Below are 25,244 nucleotides of genomic sequence, written 5' to 3' on the forward strand. Positions count from 1 at the left end.
AAAAAATTCAAAACTCTAGAGTCTGAATAAAAATTTGCATCTAATTTATCCTTAATATTTTAATCCTCCAACGACTATGAACACATGACCCACACACAGATAAATAAATATATATATATTTAAAAATAAAAAATCAGTCATGTCGACCAGCCACCTCATTTCCAAAATTCCACGAACAAACATCTGTCAATCAATTGCGATTTTCCATTGTCGGAGAGTTAGTTATAAAAAACTATTTTATGTTTATTTACATAGAATATTTTTTTTCATATAAAATACTACTCCCTCCGTTCCAGATACTATATCTAAGTTGTCATTTTTGTCCGTTAAATTAATTAGTTATCTTAATTTTAATTTATAATTATTTATATTATAGAATAATTATTTTCACTAATACATTCTTAATTATTTACTAATTACACCCCCTACCGTGTGTACATTGTAGCAGACACGGTATCTGGGACGGAGGGAGTATTTAAATAAAAATTCAAACTCAAATAAACCGTTTGTATTAGACACAAATATTCTTTAAGTAATAGTTTGACGACGGGATAATTTATGTCGAGGCTCCAAAGTAATCACAAAATGCTATGGACAATGAGGGGATTTCCGTCGATCAATTATTATTATGCCTTTATACATATAGTTCGATCGAGACAATTTGGTTGAGAGTATATGACAAACTTTTTGTAGAATTATACAAAACTAAGAAGTCGAAGAAAACTTTACACAAATATTTCAAGCACTATAAATAAATATACTACATTTATACATATTTCTCTCTTTTAAAACTTGACCTTTTTGAAAAATATTTTTCAACCATAAAATTCAACTGATTGTTTTCTTGATCCTAAAATCTTATAAAATCTTTCTTTTTAAATACTTCAAAGGAGTATGTGATTGGCTATCATCTCAATTCTGATACTATACTTAAAAAAAAATTTTCCCAAAAATTTCCTTAAAATGAAAGTTACTAAAAAAATTTCAATTTCAATCTGATATATATATATAAACAAATATTTCCTCCGTCCCTAACACTCTGCAACATTTCCTTTTTGGTATATCCCAAACACCATGCAACATTTGCAAAATAGAAAATAATTAATTATACATAATCTCAACCACACACTTTATCCCCTCACACCATCCAAATAAAATAATAAAATATATATTTCTCTCTCCATCACATCACATCACATCATTTTTAAATTATCCTACTTAATACTACCTACCTAAAAACCCGTGCCAAAAGCAAATGTTGCACCTTGTTTGGAATGGAGGGAGTATATTTTTATATATTTAAAATTATTGTTTTTTTATAAAATTATTTTTTTATATATCTATATTATATAAAATTTTATTATAATATTTTTTATATATTCTATTGTAAGTATTTTTATAACACTTAAATATATCTTTTAAATTTATTTTGATTATATATTATCATAAAAATATATCACTTAAATAAATTTTTTCAAATTCCAACCACAATTTCAATTAATAACCAAATAGATCTTAAGACTTTGTTTACTTAGTTACTACTTTTCAACTTTTTTATCATGTAAGCTTACAATTTCTTATATATATATATATATATATATATATATATATTTGTAGAGAACAATTATATAGATAAAAAGTAAAAGAATTTAATTGCTTTAATATATAGTACTAACTAAATATTTAATAAATCAAATCCTTAGAGATCAAGTGATGATAAGGTATTTCCCAAGCTGGTTATGACCCGACCCGGTTTGATTCTAGGAGATGAAATTAGATTTTTAGATAATGTTCTTTATGACTTTTGTTTTTTTATTATTTTTTTAGTATTAATTCTTACAGGTTGATATAAAAAAATAAAACACTTCCTAATTAATATTAATAAAAATATATATATATATAAAGATATGCACACAAAATATATACTTTCCGGTAATAAAAAACTATTAATTCAAAATAAAATACTATATTTTAAATTATGATCATATTCTTTCCTATGTATATCTAATATTAAAAATAAATAAATACATCTGTAAATAAAATACCTCTAAATTTATTTTTGACATATAGACAAATATGTTTTCTTAATGTTATAACAAGTTATTCTATTTCTAACATACAAAGGTTGCATAGAGTCAGTTACTGCAATCGTGCAGCAATCAGCTTTACGGGTTTGTCTTTATTCAATGTGTCCAATTCATTAAATGCTTATAAGAGACAGAGATGATATTTTGAGGCTGGTCAAAACGTGCGTATTCATTGAAGGATACCCCATGCCATTTATATTTAAGAGTGAAAGCACACACAATAATTTCACTCCTCTTTTCTTTATGTTTTGAATTGTTATTTAACACTAAAATCCTCGGAGAAGTCGACGGTAATCGGAGATAAACGAGTTCCAACTTGAGAGGATGATGAGTCTCTGAGCTATTATGTTATACGGTGGTTTTCAATACGAGTTTGTGGCAACGTGAATCTGAAGAGGTATTTTTCTAGGTTAATTTGTGATTATTTATGTTCTATAATCAGTATTGATTAGTGGATCTCTCCTGAATTGGTATCCTCGAATGTAGGTTAATTCATAATTAAACCGGGTCAATAAATACATTGTCTCATTTGTTGTTTTGAGTTCTACTTTGTTATTTGTTGTTAAGATGTTGTTTAAACTGTGAACCAATCACGTTTCAGGAGTTGGCCCTTATCGAAATGTTCAAAAGTGCTTTGTTCGATAAATTACTTCCCAACAACATCAACTTAAAATATTAAACAAACACACTCATTGTCCCTCGCAAAACATCAATATCTATTAAAATTAGAAATCAAAATAAAAAACACAAAAATAACAATCCTTATTCTTCAAAATAAAGAATTGAACCTCTTTGTTCAAATAAAATTAACTCTACTTTTTGTTAGGTTTAGACTTTAGATATCATCATATAATATTATTATATTAATCATCAATCATTTTTTGTTACCTTTGATCATTGATTAGATTTACTTCAAGCCATAAGAAAATTGCATGGCTTTGGGTAATATATTGTACATTGTAACTTATAAATTTTATAGAGAGAGAAGGGAGGGGGTGGTGAGTGGGTGGGTGGGTATATAAATTGGGGAATGGAAACCCAATAAAAAATAAAATAAAATAAATTGGGGTTTGATTAAGTTAAGAAAAGCAAATTTGGAGGGTTTGTTGTAAAATTTTAAATTAAAATAATCTTGATGGAATATAAATAGATAACGATGTGATATTTTAAATGTAAAATTAATTTTGATATAATATAAAAAATAAGTATTTAATTTGATATTTTAAAAAATTGATAGAATGATAAAATAAAATAAAATAAAAATAGTACTATTAAAAACCCCACATCCAAATTTGATTTTGGTTTGATTTTAAAATTTTTATTTAAAAAATACTTTTGGTAAGAAATAATATCATTTTTTTTCTATTAAAACTCATGCGAGCTAAATAATGATTTTAAAATAAAAAGAAAAATTGAAACAAAAAAACAAACTCCTTGGTAATTTTTTAAGCTTTGGTATTTGTTTTTTTTTTTCAAAAAAAAGTTTAAATAGTATGTTATATTGTTATTTGATGTTTTATGTAATAAAATAATATTTTTATAAAGAATTTTGAAAATTGTATAAAAAAAAATTGAAAAAAATAAATTATCAAACCAAATAAACAAAGGTAAATTTAAAGATCGAGTGTAGTTGTTGAATTATAATGACTTATTCAATAGTTATTTTCATCTAATTAAAAAAAAAAAAAAAAATTATATCATTCACCACACATTTATAAGGTGGCAAACAAAATTTTATATTATACTCCTATCATAATCACTATTAAAATAAAATTTTTAATTAATTAATTATTAAAATATGATTCAATGTAATAACAACAGCTATAATAACAACAACATTCTCATCGTAGTCACTATTAATTTGTGCAATCTTAGCCTTGATTAAAGGTACCATGGCTATTATTATTATTATTATTATTATTATTATTATTATTATTATACTTTAGCTAAAAGTACACTACTTATCATATACGTATAATCCAAGTGGTCATTTTTTATCCTATTTTATTCCATTTGTTTCATATAAAGAATTTCAATTTTTTTTTATTTAAGTCTATTCCACATAATTAATTTTTTTTTAAAAAAAATAATTTTACATTTTAACTAAAATTTAAATTTTATAATTTTTATATATATTTTTTAATTTTAAGTAAATCATTTAATTATTTTAATTATAATATATAATTATTTATATTATACATTTACTAATATACTTTTTAATGATTTATTAATTAATTTTTTCTTAAATTTCCCCCGTCTAGTGTTAATATAGGCAATTTTTATTGCAACAAATAGAGTAATAATTTTTGCTATAAATTGTGTTGTTGTTGTCGTCAGAATCTATAGACAGCATTCCTTGATCCAGTGTGTGTAGTCACCATCAGTCTGCAATCTTGAACTGTATTTATTTTTTCTCTTCTCAGTTGGTGAGCACACAAGACTTAATTTTAAATTTCATGTAGAAACACACAATTTAATTTCTGTATCAAGGAGAATTAATTGCATGGCTGCGTCTATCAAGTTTGTGGCTGTCTTACACAGTTCAAGATGTTGGAATGGTGGGGGAATGGTTTTGAGAGTTGTGTGTAACGAGAGAAAATGTGTTCAATCATCTCGGCCAAAACATTTTTCTTCTCTATGTTTTAAATGTGTGTTTGACACTTTAACCCGTTGGAGAGTTCGACAAAAGAAGGAAAAATCGGAGTTCCGATCAGATGTCCAGATTCTGAGAAGTCTGCTCTATGATAGTTGTCAATACGAGTTTGTGAAAACTTAAGTTTGTAAGGAGTTTTTCAAGGTAACTATTGTAGCGGTATAGGTTAAAAGAATTATGGGTTGTCTTTGTTCTTAATCAACACACGAAATAGTAGAACTACTCTTGATTGGTATTCGCAATGTAGGATTGTTTATATACAAATTATTGCTTTGTATTTCTGCATGCATTCGATTGACAGTAGAGTGTTATAACTGTAATATAGCTACGCTTCTAGAGTTTACCCTTATTTAGGAGTTCGAAGAATTTTTGGTATAATACTTACTCCCCAACATGTTATATATTCTATTTATTCATTCAATTTAATATAGAATATATTTTTTTTATACTAAAAAATACATATATTTAGGCAACACAAAGTGAAATCACTGCATTCATATTTGTACATCATATAATTTATTTGTCTATTATATTATTAAATATATTAAATAAAGAAATAGTTTTTATTAATTAATTGATTAATTAAAAACACATTCAAACTTATCATAAAAATATATTTTTCTTATTTTAAATGTAATATTATTACTTTTTATTTAATATCATATCAAAATACTATTTAAATTAAAAATTAAATAAAAAATTCAAATAAATATCAAACTAAAACCAAACAACTATATTATTCTTTTGATACACAGTTAACTTTGTATTTCAAAATTGAAATAGCTATTAAATATAATATATTTAAATATTTAATGTAACATGTAAATATAAAATAGATATTGAATATAATATATTAAATTAATATATATATATATGTAACATTTTCAATACAAAAATGTAAAGACAAGAAAAAAAAAAACACTTCCACATAATATTTTAAAATAATAAAAAATAATACTATAATATTTTACATATATAATTGTAAAATAAAAAATAATGATGCATAGTGTAGGAAAAACACATACAAATATTATTAGATAATAATAATAATAATAATAAAAAAAGCAGAAGCACCAAGTATAAAAAAAAAAAATTAAAAAAATGAAAGAAAACTATTTATAGGTGTCATTATTGAAGTCGTAAAAGATGTGTGCTTTAAACCCGTGGATGGAGTCCAATTAATATATTAATAAATAAATAAATATCTTAGAGAATCAAATTGCTGCAGCGAAAAAACAGTCGAAAGGGCTTTGCAAAGTGTATAATATTTATTTATTATTATTATTATTTATTTATATATTATATATTTGACATAGTGTCTATGATGCATTGACAAATTTTTGAAATTTTTTATTTATTTTGTTTTACAGCTTTTTTTATTTTTTATCTTTTAGTGAAAATTTTTTTATCTGTTAGTGGATATATACAGTTCTTTTATTTTTATTTTTATCATTTGTTTTGAAACTTATGTTGTTATTTCTTTTTACATGCACAAGTTTTGATAATTCTTATAGTTCATATTTTATTTTTTCTCTACTTATTAAATTTTATTTTTTTCTATTATTTTGATGTACATAATTTTTTGACGTATTATTTTTAATACTGAAGTAAGAAGTTTGAAGGTGAATGTGCTACTACTTGAAAATATTTCTCCCATCGTGATGTTGAAATATGTTAATCGAACAATCGATTGCTACTATAATTTTTTTTCATTCTATTTTTTATTTTTTATTTTCCTTTTTTGATTTATTCTATCTATTTATGTTATTTAATAATTTTATTATTTAAATTTTATAGCCAAATATCATATCACATATATATATAGGACATTAATTTGGAATTCACCATTCAAATTGCAAATTTTTCATAATTTATGAATTTTTAGAACTTTATTTACAGTCTTTTTTATACATATTTTTAAATATACTAAGTGAAAAAATTATACTAAAACTTATTTATTTATGAAATAATTTAGTACATATATATAATTATATTATAAAAATAAAAATATTATAAATTATTTTAATATTAAAATATATACATTAATATATCTTATATATATGAATCATTGTATATTATTTTGTTGATAAAATTATATATATCTGATAGTTTTATAGATATTTTATTAGTATTTTTTTGTATACATTTTTTATCATATCATAATTTTTAAATAATTTTGATTAATATTTAAATACTTCTTTTTAGAAATATATATATTTACTATTTTCGTCTAACAAAAAGAGTAATATTTGCTTTTTACATGTAGATTTTTGAATATTAGTATTATATTGGTTTATAGTGGAAAAAACAAAATTGCCCTAGATTGTGATATAAAAAAGTAATGGTATTTGTGTAATATATTGGAAGTTATAAGGGTATTAATTATGTTATGTATGTAGTACAATTACTAAATTAGATAATGGTACTTGTGTAATATATTGGAAGTTATAAGAATATTAATTATGTTAGGCAGATATTACAATTACTAAATTAGAAAATGATATCTTTTGGGACCGACAAAAATGAAAAATTGTATCTTCTTATGGAACAGATGAAGTATTACTTTTTACATGATAACTGAAGAATATATTATTTTCTAAAATCTAGATACTGAAAGTACTCCTGATTTAATATTTTAATTATTTACTAATATATATATTTTTAATATTTTACCGATATTTGTCAATTATTTTACATATTCTTTATTTTGTTGTACTTTTTGATTTTATAGTTTTGCTTTGTTATTTTAATTATCTACTCTTTTGATTTAATATTTTGATTATCTATTAATACATTTACAACTTTAAATATGTATATTTTATTATTTTTTATCCACATATGCATTTTTAAAATTTTTAATTTTACAATTTTTGATTTGTTATTTTAATTATCTACTAATAATTTCATAATTTTGATTTAGTGAGTTAATTATTTACTAATACTATCATAGTTTTAAATTATTATTTTTATTATTTACTAATCTACTATTTGAAATTGAAACAAATAATTATATATTTATAAATTTAGCAAATTGAAATTTCTATTTTATTTAAGTTAACTTAATATTTTTATTTTATTTTTTTTGTGTGCAATATATTTCACCATGTCATTTGTTTAGCAGGTAATTCTTTATTTTATTGTATTTTGCAATTTCACATTTTTGGTTTAGTATTTTGATTATTTAAAAAGAATTTTATAGTTTTGTATTTGAAGTTTTGATTACTTACTAATAGTTCTATAGTGTTAAATCGACATTTTTATTATTTACTAATTTGTTGTTTGAAATTAAAATAAATTATTTTTTATAATATTTTTATAATTTTAAATCGATAATTTTATTATTTACTTGCCTGTTATTTGAAATTAAATAATTTATTGTCTCCTTATATCATTTCAATAGTTTATATAAGTCATGCAATGCATGGGTATACCGCTAATTATTATTATATTGAATAATGCAGCAGCTGTTGAGTTTGAGTTCAGTTCAGTTCCATCTCCAATCTTATATGGAATTGGAGTATAAAGTTGCTTTTAATAAAGTTTTGAGTTTCTTCACTTAATTTTTTTTTTTTAGTGTTATATTTTTCATAAATATTATTTTTTAAAAATTCATACTTGACAAAAGAAATACATCCAAAAAAAATATATAATGTGAATAAATTGTTTCTTTCATACAAAAATAATTAACCTACTTACTAGTTTACTCCCTCCGTTCCGGATATTTTGTTCGCTTTACTGTAGACACGAGAATTTATGAGGGGTATAATTAGTAAATAATTAAAAATATATTAGTGAAAATAATTATCTTATAATAAAAATAATTATAGATTAAGATTAATATAACTTATTAATATAATTAAAATTAACAAAATTATAAATTAAATTTTTTAAAATAAGATTAAAGTGTATAATTCTTTTTAAAAAAATAAAGTGACAAAATAAGTGGGATAAACGGAAATATAAAGATGGACATGAGATGTGGAAGGGATAGAGTATTTCATTTTCTCCATACAAATATATATATATATTGACGTGAATTGATCTTTTGAATGGAAAAAAATATTTTACATAATATATTATATTAGAAATATGTATATAATATGTATTTTATTTCCAAGAGAAAAACTCAATGATATTCGATATTGTTTGGTTTTGGTTTTAAAATTTAGTTTGAGTTGGATTTTAAATTTAAATATTATTTTTATTTAATATTTTTTAAAATGTAATAATGTATTTTAATTTAAAATTGTATAAATTGAATAATTTTTATTTGATTGAAATTAAAACCGAACACACATTATTCATCAATATCATTGCATGAAAAAACTTAAAGAGTGTGCAATAAAATTAATCAAATCAAAATAAAATAAAATAAAAACCCCGAATTGAAGCAAAGTGCAGAATGACTCAAAAAAAAAAAAAAAAAAAAAAAAGTGAGGCTCAATTGTTGAAGTCTAGAATGTACAAATAAGTTTAAAAGATCTCTCTTTATTAATTGATTGCGAGTATTATATTTTATTTATATATACATTCACAAATATATGTGCATATAATAAATAAATTATTATGAATTATATAATATGAAAATATAATTAAAACTAATAATTAAAAAAAAAAAAAAAAAAAAGAAAAAGGTGTCAACATACATACACTGATACACACTGCGGTGACCATTCATCTTCTGCCACGTGGAAATGTGAATAGGTACTTATTATAATTTGGGGCCGTTTCAATTTCATGTAGCGTATATACTTTAATTATTATCCACTATTTAAATTACCTTTATTTATATAAATGCATTTAGATTTAATGTGTGTATTGGTTGGTTTATATATTTTTCATCAATATCATGGAATCATTTTTATTTTTATTATTATTATTATTATTATTATTTTGTTTTGTTAGCGTCCATCAACTATATATATTTTTTCAAATAATATTTATATATTGGATAGGAACGAATAATGTTAGATGATCGACATGACTGTCTCAAGTAAATTATATTTGGGATTTCACTTTTAAAATTAATTGGTGGCAAATGTGGTAGTTCTTCATCTCTTATAAGGTTGGAGATTCTAACATCAAATCCAATGTGAACTACTCAACACTCCTTCTCGAGATAATAATTTTAAAAATTAAATATGGACATCATAGTATTGATAACATGTTAGATGATCGGAATGATCGTTCCGATCATTTAAAATGGTATAAATTTTTAGGTGAGATGATTATTTCTATCATCTAACAATATTAGAGTTTTAAATCTCAAGTTCGAGTGAGACCGTCCTCATCCGATATATATCAATGTGTAAGTCTGGCGTACATTTCCTTACACACAAGGGGGGCGTGTTGGACATTTCCGTACATTAGAAAAATTCATTAATGATGTATATCCCTAATAATTTAAGCTTTTAGGTGAAACAATTATTCTGATTAATTAACAAAATGTCTAAAAAAGAGAGTCAAATATTGGTATGCTATTTTGAAGTTTGATTTTGCTTTTTCTTTTTTTTATTTTTTTATTATACAACTATCGCGTATATTTTTTTTTCTTACAAAATAAATCCAAACAATTATTTAGTTTTTCTTTTTAATGATCTTTATGGTCCATATTGTCTTAAGAAATTCTTCAATTGCTTATTTTATTTTATTTTAAAAAAAAAATCTTATGTGCGATTTGAAATATAAAAATAATTAGTTAAAAGTATTATTTTAGACAACAACCGGCATCTAAATTAAAGTGAACATGAAGGGTTAAAAGAAAATTTCACTATTGAAAAATACAAATTACAATAGTATTTAACTTAGATATTATTTTGTAGATAATAAAAATATACTACATATAATTAAATAAGTTATACATATATGTTTTTACATGATCATTAGTATAAATTGATTTTATTTAGAAGAGATAAAAGAAAATATATATATATATATATATATAAACAAAATATTTGAGATAAATATATTACATATAATTATGGTATTGAATTGTTAAACCATTGTATGAAACTATTGAAGAATAATATAAGTATGCTGAACGTTATAAATTGAACAAAGCCTAAAACATTTTAAAACCATATTGTAAATATATTGAACTTTGCAAAAGAAATAAAAATAAAAATATCAAATTTTAGTTTAAATATATTGAATAATTTATGCTCAATGACAAAATAAATCATATAATTTTTAATAGCATTGTACATTGCAATTAGAGCTGTTAACGATTTGAGCCGAGCCGAGCCAAATTTTAAGTGTTTGTTAATGTTCGCGAACAAGGCTTGTGTTCGTTCGTTAAGCTTTTGAGCTCGTTCGTAGTGTTTGAGCTTGACTCGTTAAGAATTTTTGTTATTTGAGCTCGTGTTCGTGTTCGGCTCGTTAAGCTCGATTAAGCTCGTTCGAGTTCATTCGAGGTCGTTTGTCTTATTTTTTTTAAATTTATATACAAATTATAAAGAAAATTTAAATTATTTTATTTCTATATTTTAAATTAATATTTTATTTATATATAAATTATAATTTTATATGTATATATAATATTTATAATAAATATATTATTTAAACGAACGTTCGCGAATAAAGTTTGAGCTCGTTTAGTTAATTAAACAAGCCTGTTTATGTTGTTCGGCTCGGTTCGTTAACGTTCGCGAACGAGCTTTAACCGAGCCGAATCGAGCCGAATTCACAAGCAGCTCGGTTCGTTTAACAGCTCTAATTGCAATTTTACACAAGCTCTAATGAAGATTAATAATATTTTTATACATGTATTTTCTCTGTTCACAATCAATATATCAATTTAATCATTTTAGTTTGTTTACCGTTAATATACCTATATTTTAATTTAGTAAAATATACTATCTATACTACAAGAAAATACTTATATATTTCACTTAAAATTACCAACATTAGCTTTTTAATTTTACAATTTCTTCACTCTATTTTCAAGAACATTTTAATCAATGAACTTTCATACACTACAAGAGTGTTTTTTTTTTTTTGGGTAATGAAATGAGTAATATTCTTTTATCAAATATAATTACTTATTTATTTAAGGTAAGCTAAATATTATATTAACTTATATTTAATTAAATAAAATAAACATAATATTAAAAAGTCATATTATTATATAACCTATTTAAAAAAAATACTTATAGATTATAGTGATTGCTATAAAATAAACACACTCTACCAATAATACATAAAATAATAATATTCCTTAATGTACATAATAATATAGATAAATACATATATTTAATTTCCCAATTCATACCCATTAAAAAAAAAAAAAACACTCAAACCTAATTATAATTCAAATTAAAGTGAGCAATTCATTTTTGCCATTATATATATATATATATATATATATATATTAGTGAAACACATTAGTACCTCAATTCTTGACACATAACCCCTCAAAATTGTAAATAAGTCAACTTTTTGCAAACAAATTTCTCTCTTTTGGTGTAACTCTAAGTGGATAATATTATTGCAATAATATTCTTTTTTTTTTTTTTTTTTTTTTATTTTTTATAATGTACGTAGTGATCAGAGAAAGCTTTTATATATATCCACATGAATTTGCATTATTGATTTGTGTTAGATCATATCATTACCCACACACACACACCACAAACTACATACATATAATTGTCTCAAAACAAATGTTATTTATTAATTAGTGTAAAAAAGTGTGTCCCCTTTAGGACAAATCATAGGAGCATTCATCCATTTTATTGGCTTCTAATATCTAATTAACTAAAAAACAAATTAATAATCCAATAATTTATATATATATATATATATATATATAATATGATCTTAATTCTTGTATATTCTCTGGGCCCTTTTATTGCTTTTCATTGTTGCTGCTTTTTGTTAAAGCTGATAAATGGGCTTTTGAAACTTAATCATATCCAACTAAGTCCCCCACCCCACCCCACCCCACTTTTTATTTTATTTTTGTAAAAATAAAATTAATAAAATTCTAAAGGTTCGATACTAATGCTCAAAGGTATAAATTGAGATTGTTAAATAATCTCAACTATGAGTTTAGTTGGTGATTTCTTTCGGATTTTTTTTTTTTTTATTTGTTTGAATAATGGTGATTTTAATGTAATTTTTTTGTAAAATATAGTTTTATTTATAGAAATGGTTGAACAGTAAAAAAAAAAAAAAAAGTTAGAATAATTGTCAAGTGAATAAAATCTTAGTAACAAAATTTTTTCATCTTAATTACTTTTCCAATTTTGTAGTTTTCTATTTCTATCACTCACTGAACAATATATGTGTTTTCAATATATTTCTTGAATTGCTCAATCACAGATTAAGCCTCAATAAGGCCCAATAGTCCATTTTATGTTCTAACTACAATGCAAATAACAACTTAAGCCAACCATAGCTTCTAGAAGAATATGGTTAGGTTGCTTATTAGTTCTAATCAATACATAAATCAAAGGCACACAACACATGATTAGAAATCAAATATAACTTGTCTTGTCGGACCTAGTTTCCATACTATTAAATTCCATCGAAAATTTACCCATATATTTTCACATTGCTGAAATAATTATTGTTATGTGTTAGTTTATTAGTATTATGTATCTGTTTATGCATTGCATTTGTATTATATGTACCCAAAAAGAGTCGAAAAAACACTATAACAAGAACCTTCTAGAAGGTTTCCACAACCCTTTCAAACACCAATACACTAAACTTCTCAAAATGATGTAAGGATTTCATTTTACAGAGCTTACAAAATACACTTTTTTCTCACCTTAACGGCTACTACACAACCTTATCAGTCGGAATCCTCCGATTCGGCTGGGCTCTCGTCCTCGGATTTTACAGCCGCCACCGTCGGCAATTCATCAGGATCCGATCCGAGTTCTTCACCATCCTCGATCTTGATGGGAAACGACTTTGACGGTCTGCAGCACACTTTTCCGATCGGAACCTTTTCCTGCAATGAAGACAACGAAAGAGATCGTAAAAAATGCGCAGATTTATTCGATATATTGGAAGAAAAGTTGAAAGACCTCGATATCGGTGAAGTCGTATCGAACGAGAAACATGCAGGCGCAGTTATTTCCGTTGTGTGGTTTTCGTTCGACATCCAAAACTCGGGCGTCGCAGTAGAGTGCATGATCCTCGTTTTCCTGGGAAGTTGTGTGCGTATTTTCGATGGAAATTAATGATGATGAGAAAGGAAAGTACTCGATGGAGAATCGAAACAGTACCTTGTAGCAAAGAATGAGATCTCCGACGTTAACTCTCTCGCATTCAGAATGTTCTAGAGGAATCGAGCGTTCCCGTACTGCATCCTTAAGGCTCACCCATTCATCTTCTTCTTTGCCGAAGCCAGCAAATCTCACCCGAACAAACTGTAATGCCATCATGTAAGAAAAACATCGACTTGATTATGAAATTTGGATGAATGCTAAATGAAATTGTTCGTATTTGATAAGGGAAATTTGAGATACATCGATGCAGATAACCGACATGTGATATCTTACCACTTCACCGGAACAGAGGACTTTGTAGTTCAGAAAAGCAGCAACATCGAACCTAAGAAACCAGAAGTAAGATGTGTGTAATGCTGTATAAAACGATAATTAATTGATACGGGAGTATTATGAAGTTACTATAAGAATTTTCAATATTTTTTATGGGTTCAGCATATTAACTCACTATCCGACAATAAATTTTACATATATCTGCAGAATAACTGAAACCACAATTCCATTTCGAGCAAGACAACTATGTTACAATAGATACACAACAGCAAAAACATAATATGCAGAATTGAAAATCGAAAGCTCACCAAGCGCAATCCTTTGCTGATCTAGCTTCAAAAATCAAGTTGGGTAGCAATTCAGCTGCTTCACTGGCGGAGATGGTTGCGGCTAGCAGGAATTCATACGATTTATTTCATAGTTTTTCAAGAGATTACTTCTACAATTATTTAATGATAACAAATACCATATATGCTATTGTTCTAGGAAAAGAAAGACTGACCTTTAGTTCTGGTTTTAATCATGGCCGTCTTAGAACAAGTAGCTCCACTGCCAGAAGAAGATGGAACGATTTTTTTAGCCACCGACATTGTTTGTTTATCTTTGAACCACCTCTCTACCTGCAAACAAAAGGAACATGGACGGAAATGTACAAAAATCAGAAGTCATAACAATCCTATAAGAAAACCATGGATTCAAACAAATTGATTACCTTTTCCCAAGTTATACGAGTCTTTCCCAAACGATGACTCGAAACACTGCATAATACACATTATAAACTTACAATTTAGACTTGTCCTTTAGCCGTCGTAACTCAATTGAATATCCCACCGTGCACATTTTGGACAGATGCACAATAATGAGATCAAAATACCACAAAAGAATCAAATCTACCTAAACTTGGCGGCGATCCCTTCGCAAAACACTTGTGTAATTGGTTTTCCTTTCATTTCCTTATACATGCTATCCATTTCCAGAATCTGGTTTAGTGTCCAACAACAGAAAATTCTTAAATTGACTTCAATAACATTTCACCCCCAACCCCAACCCCTACCCCTAAGCATAATAAATGAATGAACATATGCATCAAAGCGGCTGCATTTTGTCCTATCCAATCAATTTCATCTTCCCCAAGCAAAAACACTTCAATTTGAATAACCAAATAGCAGAGCTATTTCAACAGATTCCACACAAACATAGGTCTCAAATTACATACCACACAATAATGCGATCGCCATTTCAGTAATCGGAGAATCTAATTCCGGAGGTACTTCACAATTTTTCGAAAAAACATCACATCTTTAGGAGCAATAACACGAATCAACTTTGAACAGCGCAAATAGGAGGGAGAAAACCCCAAAAAAAATCAATCAAAGAAAAACTAAAATGAAAAATTCGGCATTCGGGTAGAAGGAAAGCAATAAGGATCACCTCAGCTAAAGTGAACTCAGGAGAATCGTCGTCTACGTCGATCGGAATATGCGTGCAATGAGAAGTTTCCATGGAAGAATCTGATTCATCGTCCATGTTGGTCCGTCCCTCGCCCCCACAGTCGCTGTAGTTTCTATTGCCCAATATTTCTACGACAAGGGTTTTAGGGTAAGACTCTGTTCTTTTATTTATAAATAAATAAATATACATATATAAATTGTATTTATATAGGGTAAGACTCTGTTCTTTTAGATTTGTTTATTTTGTAAAATTAATAATTTTTACTATTTTGCTAGATTGTTTTATAAAAATATTTTTTTTTATTAATTTAAATTCACATAAAAAATATTAAATTCAAATCGGTTTAAACTCAAATTACTCATTTTTCTTTTTTATTTACTTTTTTAAAAATGTTTTTATTTTCTTTTTGAAGTAAAACATTATACTATACAATCTTTTATATTTTTTATTATAAAAGGTAAAAGAATATCAAAAAGTTTCAATCAAAACCTCATCCGATAAAATTTGTGCCGATAAATTTTAAGCATATCTTGTGAGACGAGAGTATTATTTTATTACATAAATTATCGTATAAAAGTATTGTTTAAACTTTTTCTTAAAAAAAAAATTATACTCAAACCAACATAAATTAAAAGATTTTTTTTTTTTTTATTTCGGATAATTTTTTCCATTTATTTATAGATCGTATATAAGTATAATAAATAATCTTCATTCTTACATACTATTTCAAATTTATTTAAACATACTTTGCTTCAAATACATCACGGCAGTGTGGAAGATGGATCAGATATTTAAAATTGTTGAATAGGATTTTTTATTAAATAAATACATGGGCAATTTAGTAAATATTTTATTATCATTGAATTATTTAATAACTTTATAATTAATTGACAGATGTTTATAATCTATATACAATTATGAAATAAATACCGATCCAAATCCTAAATAAAGTTACTATAATCTATTGTATTATAGCATATAGTTCAATACATATAAATGCATATATACATTCGATTTGTGTATCATCAATTTCCAATATTGTCATTTCCCAAACACATGGGTTAGTTTCTTTGGATTTTTTATCTTTTTTTTTTTAATAATGTAAAAATAATAATACTACTAATAATAAGTGATCCCATACTAAAATAGAAGCTTGTTCAAGAAAACAGCAAAAAATGTAAAACTAAGAACAGGTTTCTATGATAGATTGCTAAAACCTAATCCAAAACTGGTTAATTATTATAACAGCTTCATCCCCATCACAAAATCTGAATCTTTTTCTATGTCCTTTTGGTTTATATTTACAGTTATGGCAATGAAAGCTTACTCTTACTCAAACTCCAACATCCCTTCATATGAAACCAAAAAGTTTAGTGTACACACCGGAGATGTCGTCGGAATAATGAACAAAACGCCGCAGGATTATTAACCGGAGTTGATGAAATTTTACCGTTGATGGCCGGGAAGTCCAAGAGAGAGCACAGGAAGCTCGATATGGACATCACTTGTGTCGCGTAGATTCAGATGGGACATTCCGGCCAGTTCATCCGGCCTGAGAATCCGTTGACAATGAGATGACGAACCGGGTTTAGAATTGTCGGAATTGAGAGCGCATGCATCTTGTGGTAGTAGCTGAAATGGCACCGGCGTGATAGCCGGTTGCAGAGAAAGATTCAATGAAGGTATAAATTTTTTGGTGTCGTAGGATTGTTGTGGGATTGGTGGTTTCGCATTTGCATCCTGGTAATCAAAGAAACAAGAAATTTGTTATCATTATGTTTGGTTTTTGATCGAAACAGGGGAAGAACAGAGAGAGCATTTGATTACCATGTTTGGCACCATGTCGAAGAGGCTGGAGCGTTTCTTCTTGCGATTCACGCTGTTTTGTCGGATGAAGTACTTTTGAGCATGGCTGGCTACCTGAGACGGAGTTCTTGAAGGTACGTATATGTTGGATATTCCTCGCCAGTCTCCTTTGCCTAGATTTTGTAGGCCTAATAAGAAGTTCCTGTGTTCTTCCTCTGTCCATGGAATTCCTGCAAATTCAAGGATGTATATATGATTCTGTTCCAAAATTGATAATTGATAACTGGAATTCTAGCTATAATTTCTATGGCAGTAGATATGAATTGTGATCCTAAATCCAAACTTAATACTGCAAAATCTAATAGCGTGGAACATTCAATTGGTAAAACTGACCTAGACCAGGTAAGTTCTAAATACGATTTCAAAAGTTCATACACGTTAAACCGAAGATACATCAATGAACAGCACAAATCATGAAATCAACATCATTCTAAAATATATTCACCTCAGTAAATCAATCAATTTCGATCTACAGTATTGATTAATTAAAAACCTAATTAAAGGTAAACGCCAGAACGAATACACCATTATAAATCTAACCTTTCTTTCTGGTAAATCCTCTGCAACGATGATTTGGATCATCAGAATGGTACTCCGCTGTGGAATCAGCAGTTGCCGGAAACTGAAATAAGTTCCCCATGCTCGCACTCTTCTTAATAAACGATCCGTCGATTAACCTAACCCCAAACACCCTAACGCCTCCACCGCCTCTGCCGCTGCGCGTCGAACAAGTGCGCGTGTTGTGGCCATTGTTATTGCAATGCGAGCAACGCCGAGTCATCGTCTCCTCAATCAATCAATGAATGCGTATCCGCATCACAATTCACAATAACAGCAGAAACACAAAACGAATCGAATTGCGATTAGACAACACAAAAGTCGATCGGAATCAATTGACGGATGAACAAACGTATAGATTTGTGCGTGCGCGACAGAGAGAGAGTTATGAGGAGAGCAACAATGGCCGGGCTGCATGTGATGTGAATCTAACGAAAAAGTGCATTTGGATTTGCATTTACATTTACATCTGCATTTATAGTATTCTCAGGTTTCCGTAGACACGGATATTTGATTCATGAGGATAGATAATCATTCAATTCATGAGGATAATTGCGATCTGTTTCCTTCCCATTTTATTTACTGTTTTTTTTTCTTTATTTATTAATTTTGATGCGATATTTTGTGAAACATAATAATTGTACGGAGGAATAAAATTTGTATAGTATAAAAAGAATGAAATTTTTTAAAAGAGTAATATTCTCCGTTCCGAATATCATGTCCACTCTATTGTGGATACGAGTACGTAGGAGAAATATAATAGCTAATGTATAATAAAAATAATTATAAATTTGTTATATATTAAAATATTTTAGGGTTTTTATTGGGCCTATAACTGAATTCTAATATTTGGGCCTACATATAAACTCAAAAAGAAAGTAGGTTTTCGGACGTCAATTGAAGAAACAGATCGGTTGATCAGTAGCTTGATTGGTCGGTCGATCAGTCGTTTGATTGGTCGGTCGATCAGTCGTTTGATTGGTCGGTTGGTCAGTAGCGTGGTTGGTCGATTGATCAGTCTCTTGATTGATTGGTCAGTTGGTCAGTCGCTTGATTGGTCGGTTGATCAGTCGCCTGGTCTGGTCGGCGGGTCGGTTGATAGCATGAAACATAACCGAAGACGGTTCTTCAGGCGGTTGCAACCACGAAGGGGTTTTCCGTCAGTTACAACCTACTGCGCACACGACATCCGGCAGAAGGCATCTTTAATGAGCATCAATTTCAATGAAATTCGTTTTGGAGAAATTCTTTTTGGAGATCATCTTTTATTTTCTTTTCAGTTTGCTTTTATTTTCTACGATATTTAGGAATCTTCGATTCCATATATTATTGCAGTCAAATTCGAATTTTACTTTTTATTATTGGTTGAAAACAACATCAAAAAAATTAAAATTAAAATAATGAATTAGTTTAATTAAAATTTAAAATAGGATTAAAATGTATAATTTATTTAAAAAAAAAAGAAAAAAAAAAGAGAGAAAATAATAATTGTAATAGACAAAAATAAAAAAAATTGACATAATAAGTGAGACGAAGGTTGTACTATTTTATATATATATATAGGGTGCGTTTATTTTAATGTATAGTAGTACTACATAATTTTTAGACTATTTTAATAAATTAAATAATCTACATCTTAATTAATATAGTGTTTACTTTACTATATTAAATATTGAATAAAACTATATTATGTTTACTTACTTGATTGTATGATATGATTATTATTTTTTTCACTAAATACCCTTTATAATCTATTTTATATATTTATATTGAACAATGATTTATTTATATATATTTTATTTTAATTAAAACAATAGTAGATTAAATTATACTTATTTGATATATAATACTTCCTCCGTCCCAGATATCATGTTCCGTTGCCGTTTCTGTCCGTCCCACGTATCATGTCACTTTCCTTTTTTGGAAAATGATTATACACTTTAATCTCATTTTAAATTTTTAATTTTTTTTAAATTTTAATTAAACTAATTAGTTATCTTAATATTAATTTATAATTATTTATATTATAGGATAATTATTTTAACTAATATATTCTTAATTATCTATTAATTACATCCTTTCTAAAATACCGTGTCTACAGTGTAGCAGACACGGTGTCTAAGACGGAGGGAGTAGTATATAATTTAAAATAGCTTTTTCTATTATTATTTTATATATAAATTAGTTTTTGAGAATATGTTAATACTCCCTCCGTCCTGTCAAATTTATTTTCACTTTTTTTTAGTTCGTCAACTAAATTTATTCAATTACTAATTTTGGTAAAGTCAACAAATCAATATTTAATTATTACATTTCATTCAACACTTATTTACAACAAATACCACTAATTTTTATAGCACTCTCTCTCTCTTCATTTATTTATTTTTTTAACTAAATTTTAAAAAATACCTTCAACGTTTTTTCAATAAAATATTCATTTTTCTTAATTTCCGTGCCGAGCCCAAATAGATTAATTTTAATTGACTGAGGGAGTATCATTCTTACATTTTTATATTTCATTTCTTAAAAATTTAAGATAAACTTCAAATAATGATTAAACAAAAAAAATTATTGATATTTATAATATTTTTTACTATAATATTTATTAAAATAAATTATTACAAAAGTATTTGAACAAATATTTTTTGAAGAAAGAAAGAAAATGAAGGGTAATTTGGATATGTTGTTAAATTGGATAAATTAGTATGAGTGTGTTAAACCGTATTATTAGTCTTATATATTACTACTATTATATCGGACTTATAGCTATACAGTAAACATTGGATTAGGACGGATAAAATAATATTATCATAGTAAACGTGCCCAATGTAAATATATAAATTCTTAAAATAATTATAAATCCTATAAAATAATTATGCATGTTCCATTGTGTATTATCAACGGAGGAAATAAATATTTTGTTTGTATATATTTTGAAATTATGATAAATAATAGTACTATGTATTAATGGTTTATTTGACAGTAATAAATGTAATAAATAGTTGAGTATAATGGATAAAACAGATACACAATTAAAATGTAATGTAAAAAATGATCGAAAGCTAGGTTTGGATTGGGTGCTGATTTCTGATTAGGTTAAAAAATAATAATGTTAATATATTTTATAAATGATATAATTAATATAATTATATATATAAATTCTATATTAATCAGTACCCAATTCAACCCCTCGAAAGATCTACTTATTTAACACCGTATCATACTAAAAATATAAGTTATTTACCTACTTTTTCGTATTAGAAATTTAATACATTGGTGTATATAAATTTTAGAGATTCGCTAGTGTGTTTGTTTTGTAAAAATAATTTGAAAAGAGATTTTTTTTATGTTAGATTATCTAATATAAAAATAATTAATTGGTATAATATATTAATTTTTTTAAATATATATATATATTGAAAAAACACATAATACACCCAACAATTTTTATTTTTATTTAATTTTCTTATGCATTGAATTTCTGGAGTTTCAAAAAAGGTAAAAATAGAAAATAAAAATCAGTATTTGTTTAGGGGTGTTGGAACATGGAAAAGATCTAAATTGCTCAATCCAAAATTAAGTTTACATATGCATATATATACACGAAGGACCTAACATAAATAATTAAATTTAGAATTATGTATATATATATATGGCAATATATATCAATAATGGGGTTGAATTTAAATTTTTTAAATTTTAAATTGATATAGTTGTTTGATATTCATTTTATCCCGATAATGTGTTAAGGTTAATGTATGTACTAGACTTCGAAAGATTATAATTAGTAACTAATTAATAAATGTATTAATGAATTAATTATGATATAATACAAATAATTCCAAATATATATTCCCTCCGTCCCATAACAAAGTATCCATTTTTCTATTTTAGTCCGTCCTATGACAAAGTATCCATTTCATTTTTTTAGTAACTGTACTATCTACTTAACATTACAAATACCCTTACAACTTACAATATATTACACAAATGTCATTACCTTTATATCACACATACTAACAAGGTTATTTTAGTCATTTCTACTTTATTCTTACTATATTCTAATATAATACTAATATTTCTAAAACTACGTACAAAAAACAAATTGATACTTCTTTTTGGGACGGAGGGAGTATTATGTTTCACAAAAATTAGTATTCAATACAAAAGATTATTTTGTATATTATGGCCACAATTTATTATACCTCACGTTAAAAAATTAAAATAAAAATACTAAACAAACAAACTCAGGTAACTTAGACAAATATTCAATTTACTTGTGGTAAAGCATAAAATATGACATGTATTCAAGGGGTGTGTTTGTTTGGGGGTTTGGATTTTGGATTGGGATTTGAATAGTAAAAATTTTGAATTTGAATAGTTGTATGATGTGATATAAATAGGGTTTGATGTGATGTTTTGAATGTAAAATTGATTTTTAGTATAATATAAAAAATGAAAAATAGGTGTTTGATGTGATGTTTTTGGGGGGAAAAAAATTGGATGAATAGTAGAAATCCTCCAAAATCCTTCAAACAAACACACCCCTGATGGATTGAAAGTTTAGTGTAGAATTTCATAAAACAAACAAATAAATCTCACTCTTTTTAGACAAATATGTAATTTTTACCTATCTTCCTATGTATACTGTACAATGTGTTATCTACTAAATTTAAAGCATTTGAAATTTTCTTTTGTAGAATTTGATAAAAACAAACAAATCTAAATATCATGTTATTATGATTATTTTATTTTAACTAAATGCGAAGATATTATATATATATATATATATACTTTATGGCGGAAAACTAGAGTGTTAAACTCAAAACACAAAAAGAAAAAGAAAAGATGAGAAAATGAAATACAAGTAAATTAAATGCGCAGTATAAAATACTTTCAATATCTATTGAATTAAGTAATCGAGCATTATCAAATTAAAAAAATTGAGTTAGTAAATAAATCAATCTTGTGCGTTTTGAAATAAATAGAATATAAACTTAATATATATATATATATATAGATCTCAAACTTTCAACAAATATAAATTTGGAGTAAAAAAAATTGTTCGGTAGCTCACAGATCTATTGTTTGCTTCAATCCACTCGGACAGTCAAAATGAATTCTACAAAATTTTAGTAAATATTTTGGTATTGATCCATACCATGATCTAATGGCCCTGAAAAATATTTTTTCAGCAACAGCTTCAACACATTCTTATTTGAATAGAGGTCTTTTTAGTGCTCAAAATTTGTCTAAATTTGTAATAATATCGATTATGTAACTATTTACAACTATCTAAATTTAGTGTGTCGTGAACACATTAACCACTATTTATAATTTTATTTTTTAATTTCTAGCAACATAAATTTATTATACATATTAATTGTTATATATTATATTTAGTTATAATAAGTTAAATTATAAGAGACAGCATTAAGTTATTTGTTTGTGTACATATTGATTATTGTAATATATTATATATTATTTAATTGTTAATTAATATTAAATGACAAATATATAAATCCAAACATAACCCACTGGCTAAAAATACAAATTACATCTATTATCATAATTATTATTATTAGGTACACTATTAAAATTACAACATTTTTTATTTGATAAATGAGCTGTTACACTAATTGAATGATTAAATATCAAAATTCAGGTCAAACTTATGAATAGTCTTATTTTTTAAAGAAAAAACATTGAGATATGCATTAATACTTTACTTTGGCTTTATTGTATATTTACATTTTTATTTTTTTAACAAAAAAAAATCATTCAAAGTTTGTCGCCTACAAAAAGTTACTTCCTCCGCTTCACATACTGTGTCTGCTGCAATATAGACACGGTATTTTATAAGGAGTGTAATTAGTAGATAATTAAAAATATATTAGTAAAAATAATTATTATATAATATAAATAATTATAAATTAAGATTAAGATAACTAATTAGTTTAATTAAAATTTTAAAAAAATAAATAAAAAAGTGTATAATCATTTTCCAAAAAATAAAAGTGACATGAAATATGGAACGGACAAAAACGGCAACATGGACATGACATGTGGAACGGAGGGAGTATTTCGTACTTATTTTTAATTTAAAATATTATATACTTTATTTGAAATATGATAGTCAAATTATTGATGTAGTTAGATAATTTTATTAATAGTAAAAAAATATTTATAACAATTGTTATGTGTTGCTATTTAAAGTATTCTTTAAAATAAAATGTAAAAAACTTAGGGTGGTTCGTTTTATAAAAAATAATAAATTACGCATATTTATTATTTTTATATTATTTATATATTATTTATAATTAATATAAAAAAATCTATAATTAATATAAAAAAAAATCAAATTATTTTACAAAATAAATATATTCACAGTGACTTAAATAATAATTCAATATATATATTTAAAAATATTTTTCTAAAATTTGTGTAAATTATATCATAAAAAAACTTAAAAAACAAAACAAAATTAAAATTAGCATTAAATAAATATTTTAAAAAATAGATAATCAAATAACATAAAATAGGCCTGAATGCATAAACAGAACACCAGAACACCTAATCATTTTAACCTTATTATATCATTTTCTTCGTAAATAATACTCCCTCAGTCCTAAGAGAAGTGTCTTATTGAGAGTTGATAGGGGAATTAAAGATTAATAGTATTTAACTGAAAGTGGATATAAAGTAGAATGTAAATGACTAAAATACCCTTGTTTTTTGAAGGATTTTAAAGAGTATGTTAGAGTAATAATTATGGGTAGTATGGAAAAGTAGGAATAATTTTGTTATAAAGTGGGAACCACGGTTACTAAATAAGAAAACAAGACAATTGTTTTGAGACGGACGAAAATGAAAAAACAAAAACAAATATTTTGGAACGAATGGAGTAGATATATTTAATATTATACATTGAATAAAAACTAACAAATATTTTACTATATTTTTTAAATTGTGTAAATGTATAAATATTAGCGTTGAATTTTAAAAAAGAAAAAGAAAAAAGAAATAGAAAGAGACATATTTAATAATAAATTTTATTAATTTTGAAGTTTCATATTTACTAAATAACAAAAATAAAAATTATTATATTATATTCAT

General features: G+C 25.5%; 2 protein-coding genes across 2 annotated transcripts; both read right to left on the minus strand.

Annotated features, from left to right (window-relative positions):
- Positions 1–13,343: 13,343 nt before the first annotated feature.
- LOC127254649 (protein SAWADEE HOMEODOMAIN HOMOLOG 1-like) lies at positions 13,344–15,844 on the minus strand. The gene is made up of 9 exons (XM_051279868.1): positions 15,684–15,844; positions 15,147–15,232; positions 14,965–15,010; positions 14,755–14,872; positions 14,561–14,642; positions 14,253–14,304; positions 13,977–14,120; positions 13,776–13,895; positions 13,344–13,699 (listed from the first exon to the last, which is right to left on the minus strand). Exons 1-9 carry the CDS (start codon positions 15,777–15,779, stop codon positions 13,538–13,540), a joined length of 906 nt encoding a protein of 301 aa, XP_051135825.1. The 5' UTR covers positions 15,780–15,844; the 3' UTR covers positions 13,344–13,537.
- Positions 15,845–17,150: 1,306 nt separating this feature from the next.
- LOC127254412 (transcription factor MYBS3-like) lies at positions 17,151–18,491 on the minus strand. Its single transcript, XM_051279503.1, has 3 exons — positions 18,111–18,491; positions 17,532–17,740; positions 17,151–17,444 (listed from the first exon to the last, which is right to left on the minus strand). The coding sequence occupies exons 1-3, from the start codon at positions 18,349–18,351 to the stop codon at positions 17,151–17,153; spliced, it is 744 nt and encodes a 247-aa protein (XP_051135460.1). The 5' UTR covers positions 18,352–18,491.
- Between the last annotated feature and the right edge of the window lie 6,753 nt (positions 18,492–25,244).

This window comes from Andrographis paniculata, unplaced genomic scaffold, assembly GCF_009805555.1.
Source record: "Andrographis paniculata isolate CXL003 unplaced genomic scaffold, ASM980555v1 Contig52END, whole genome shotgun sequence".
NCBI lineage: Eukaryota > Viridiplantae > Streptophyta > Magnoliopsida > Lamiales > Acanthaceae > Andrographis > Andrographis paniculata.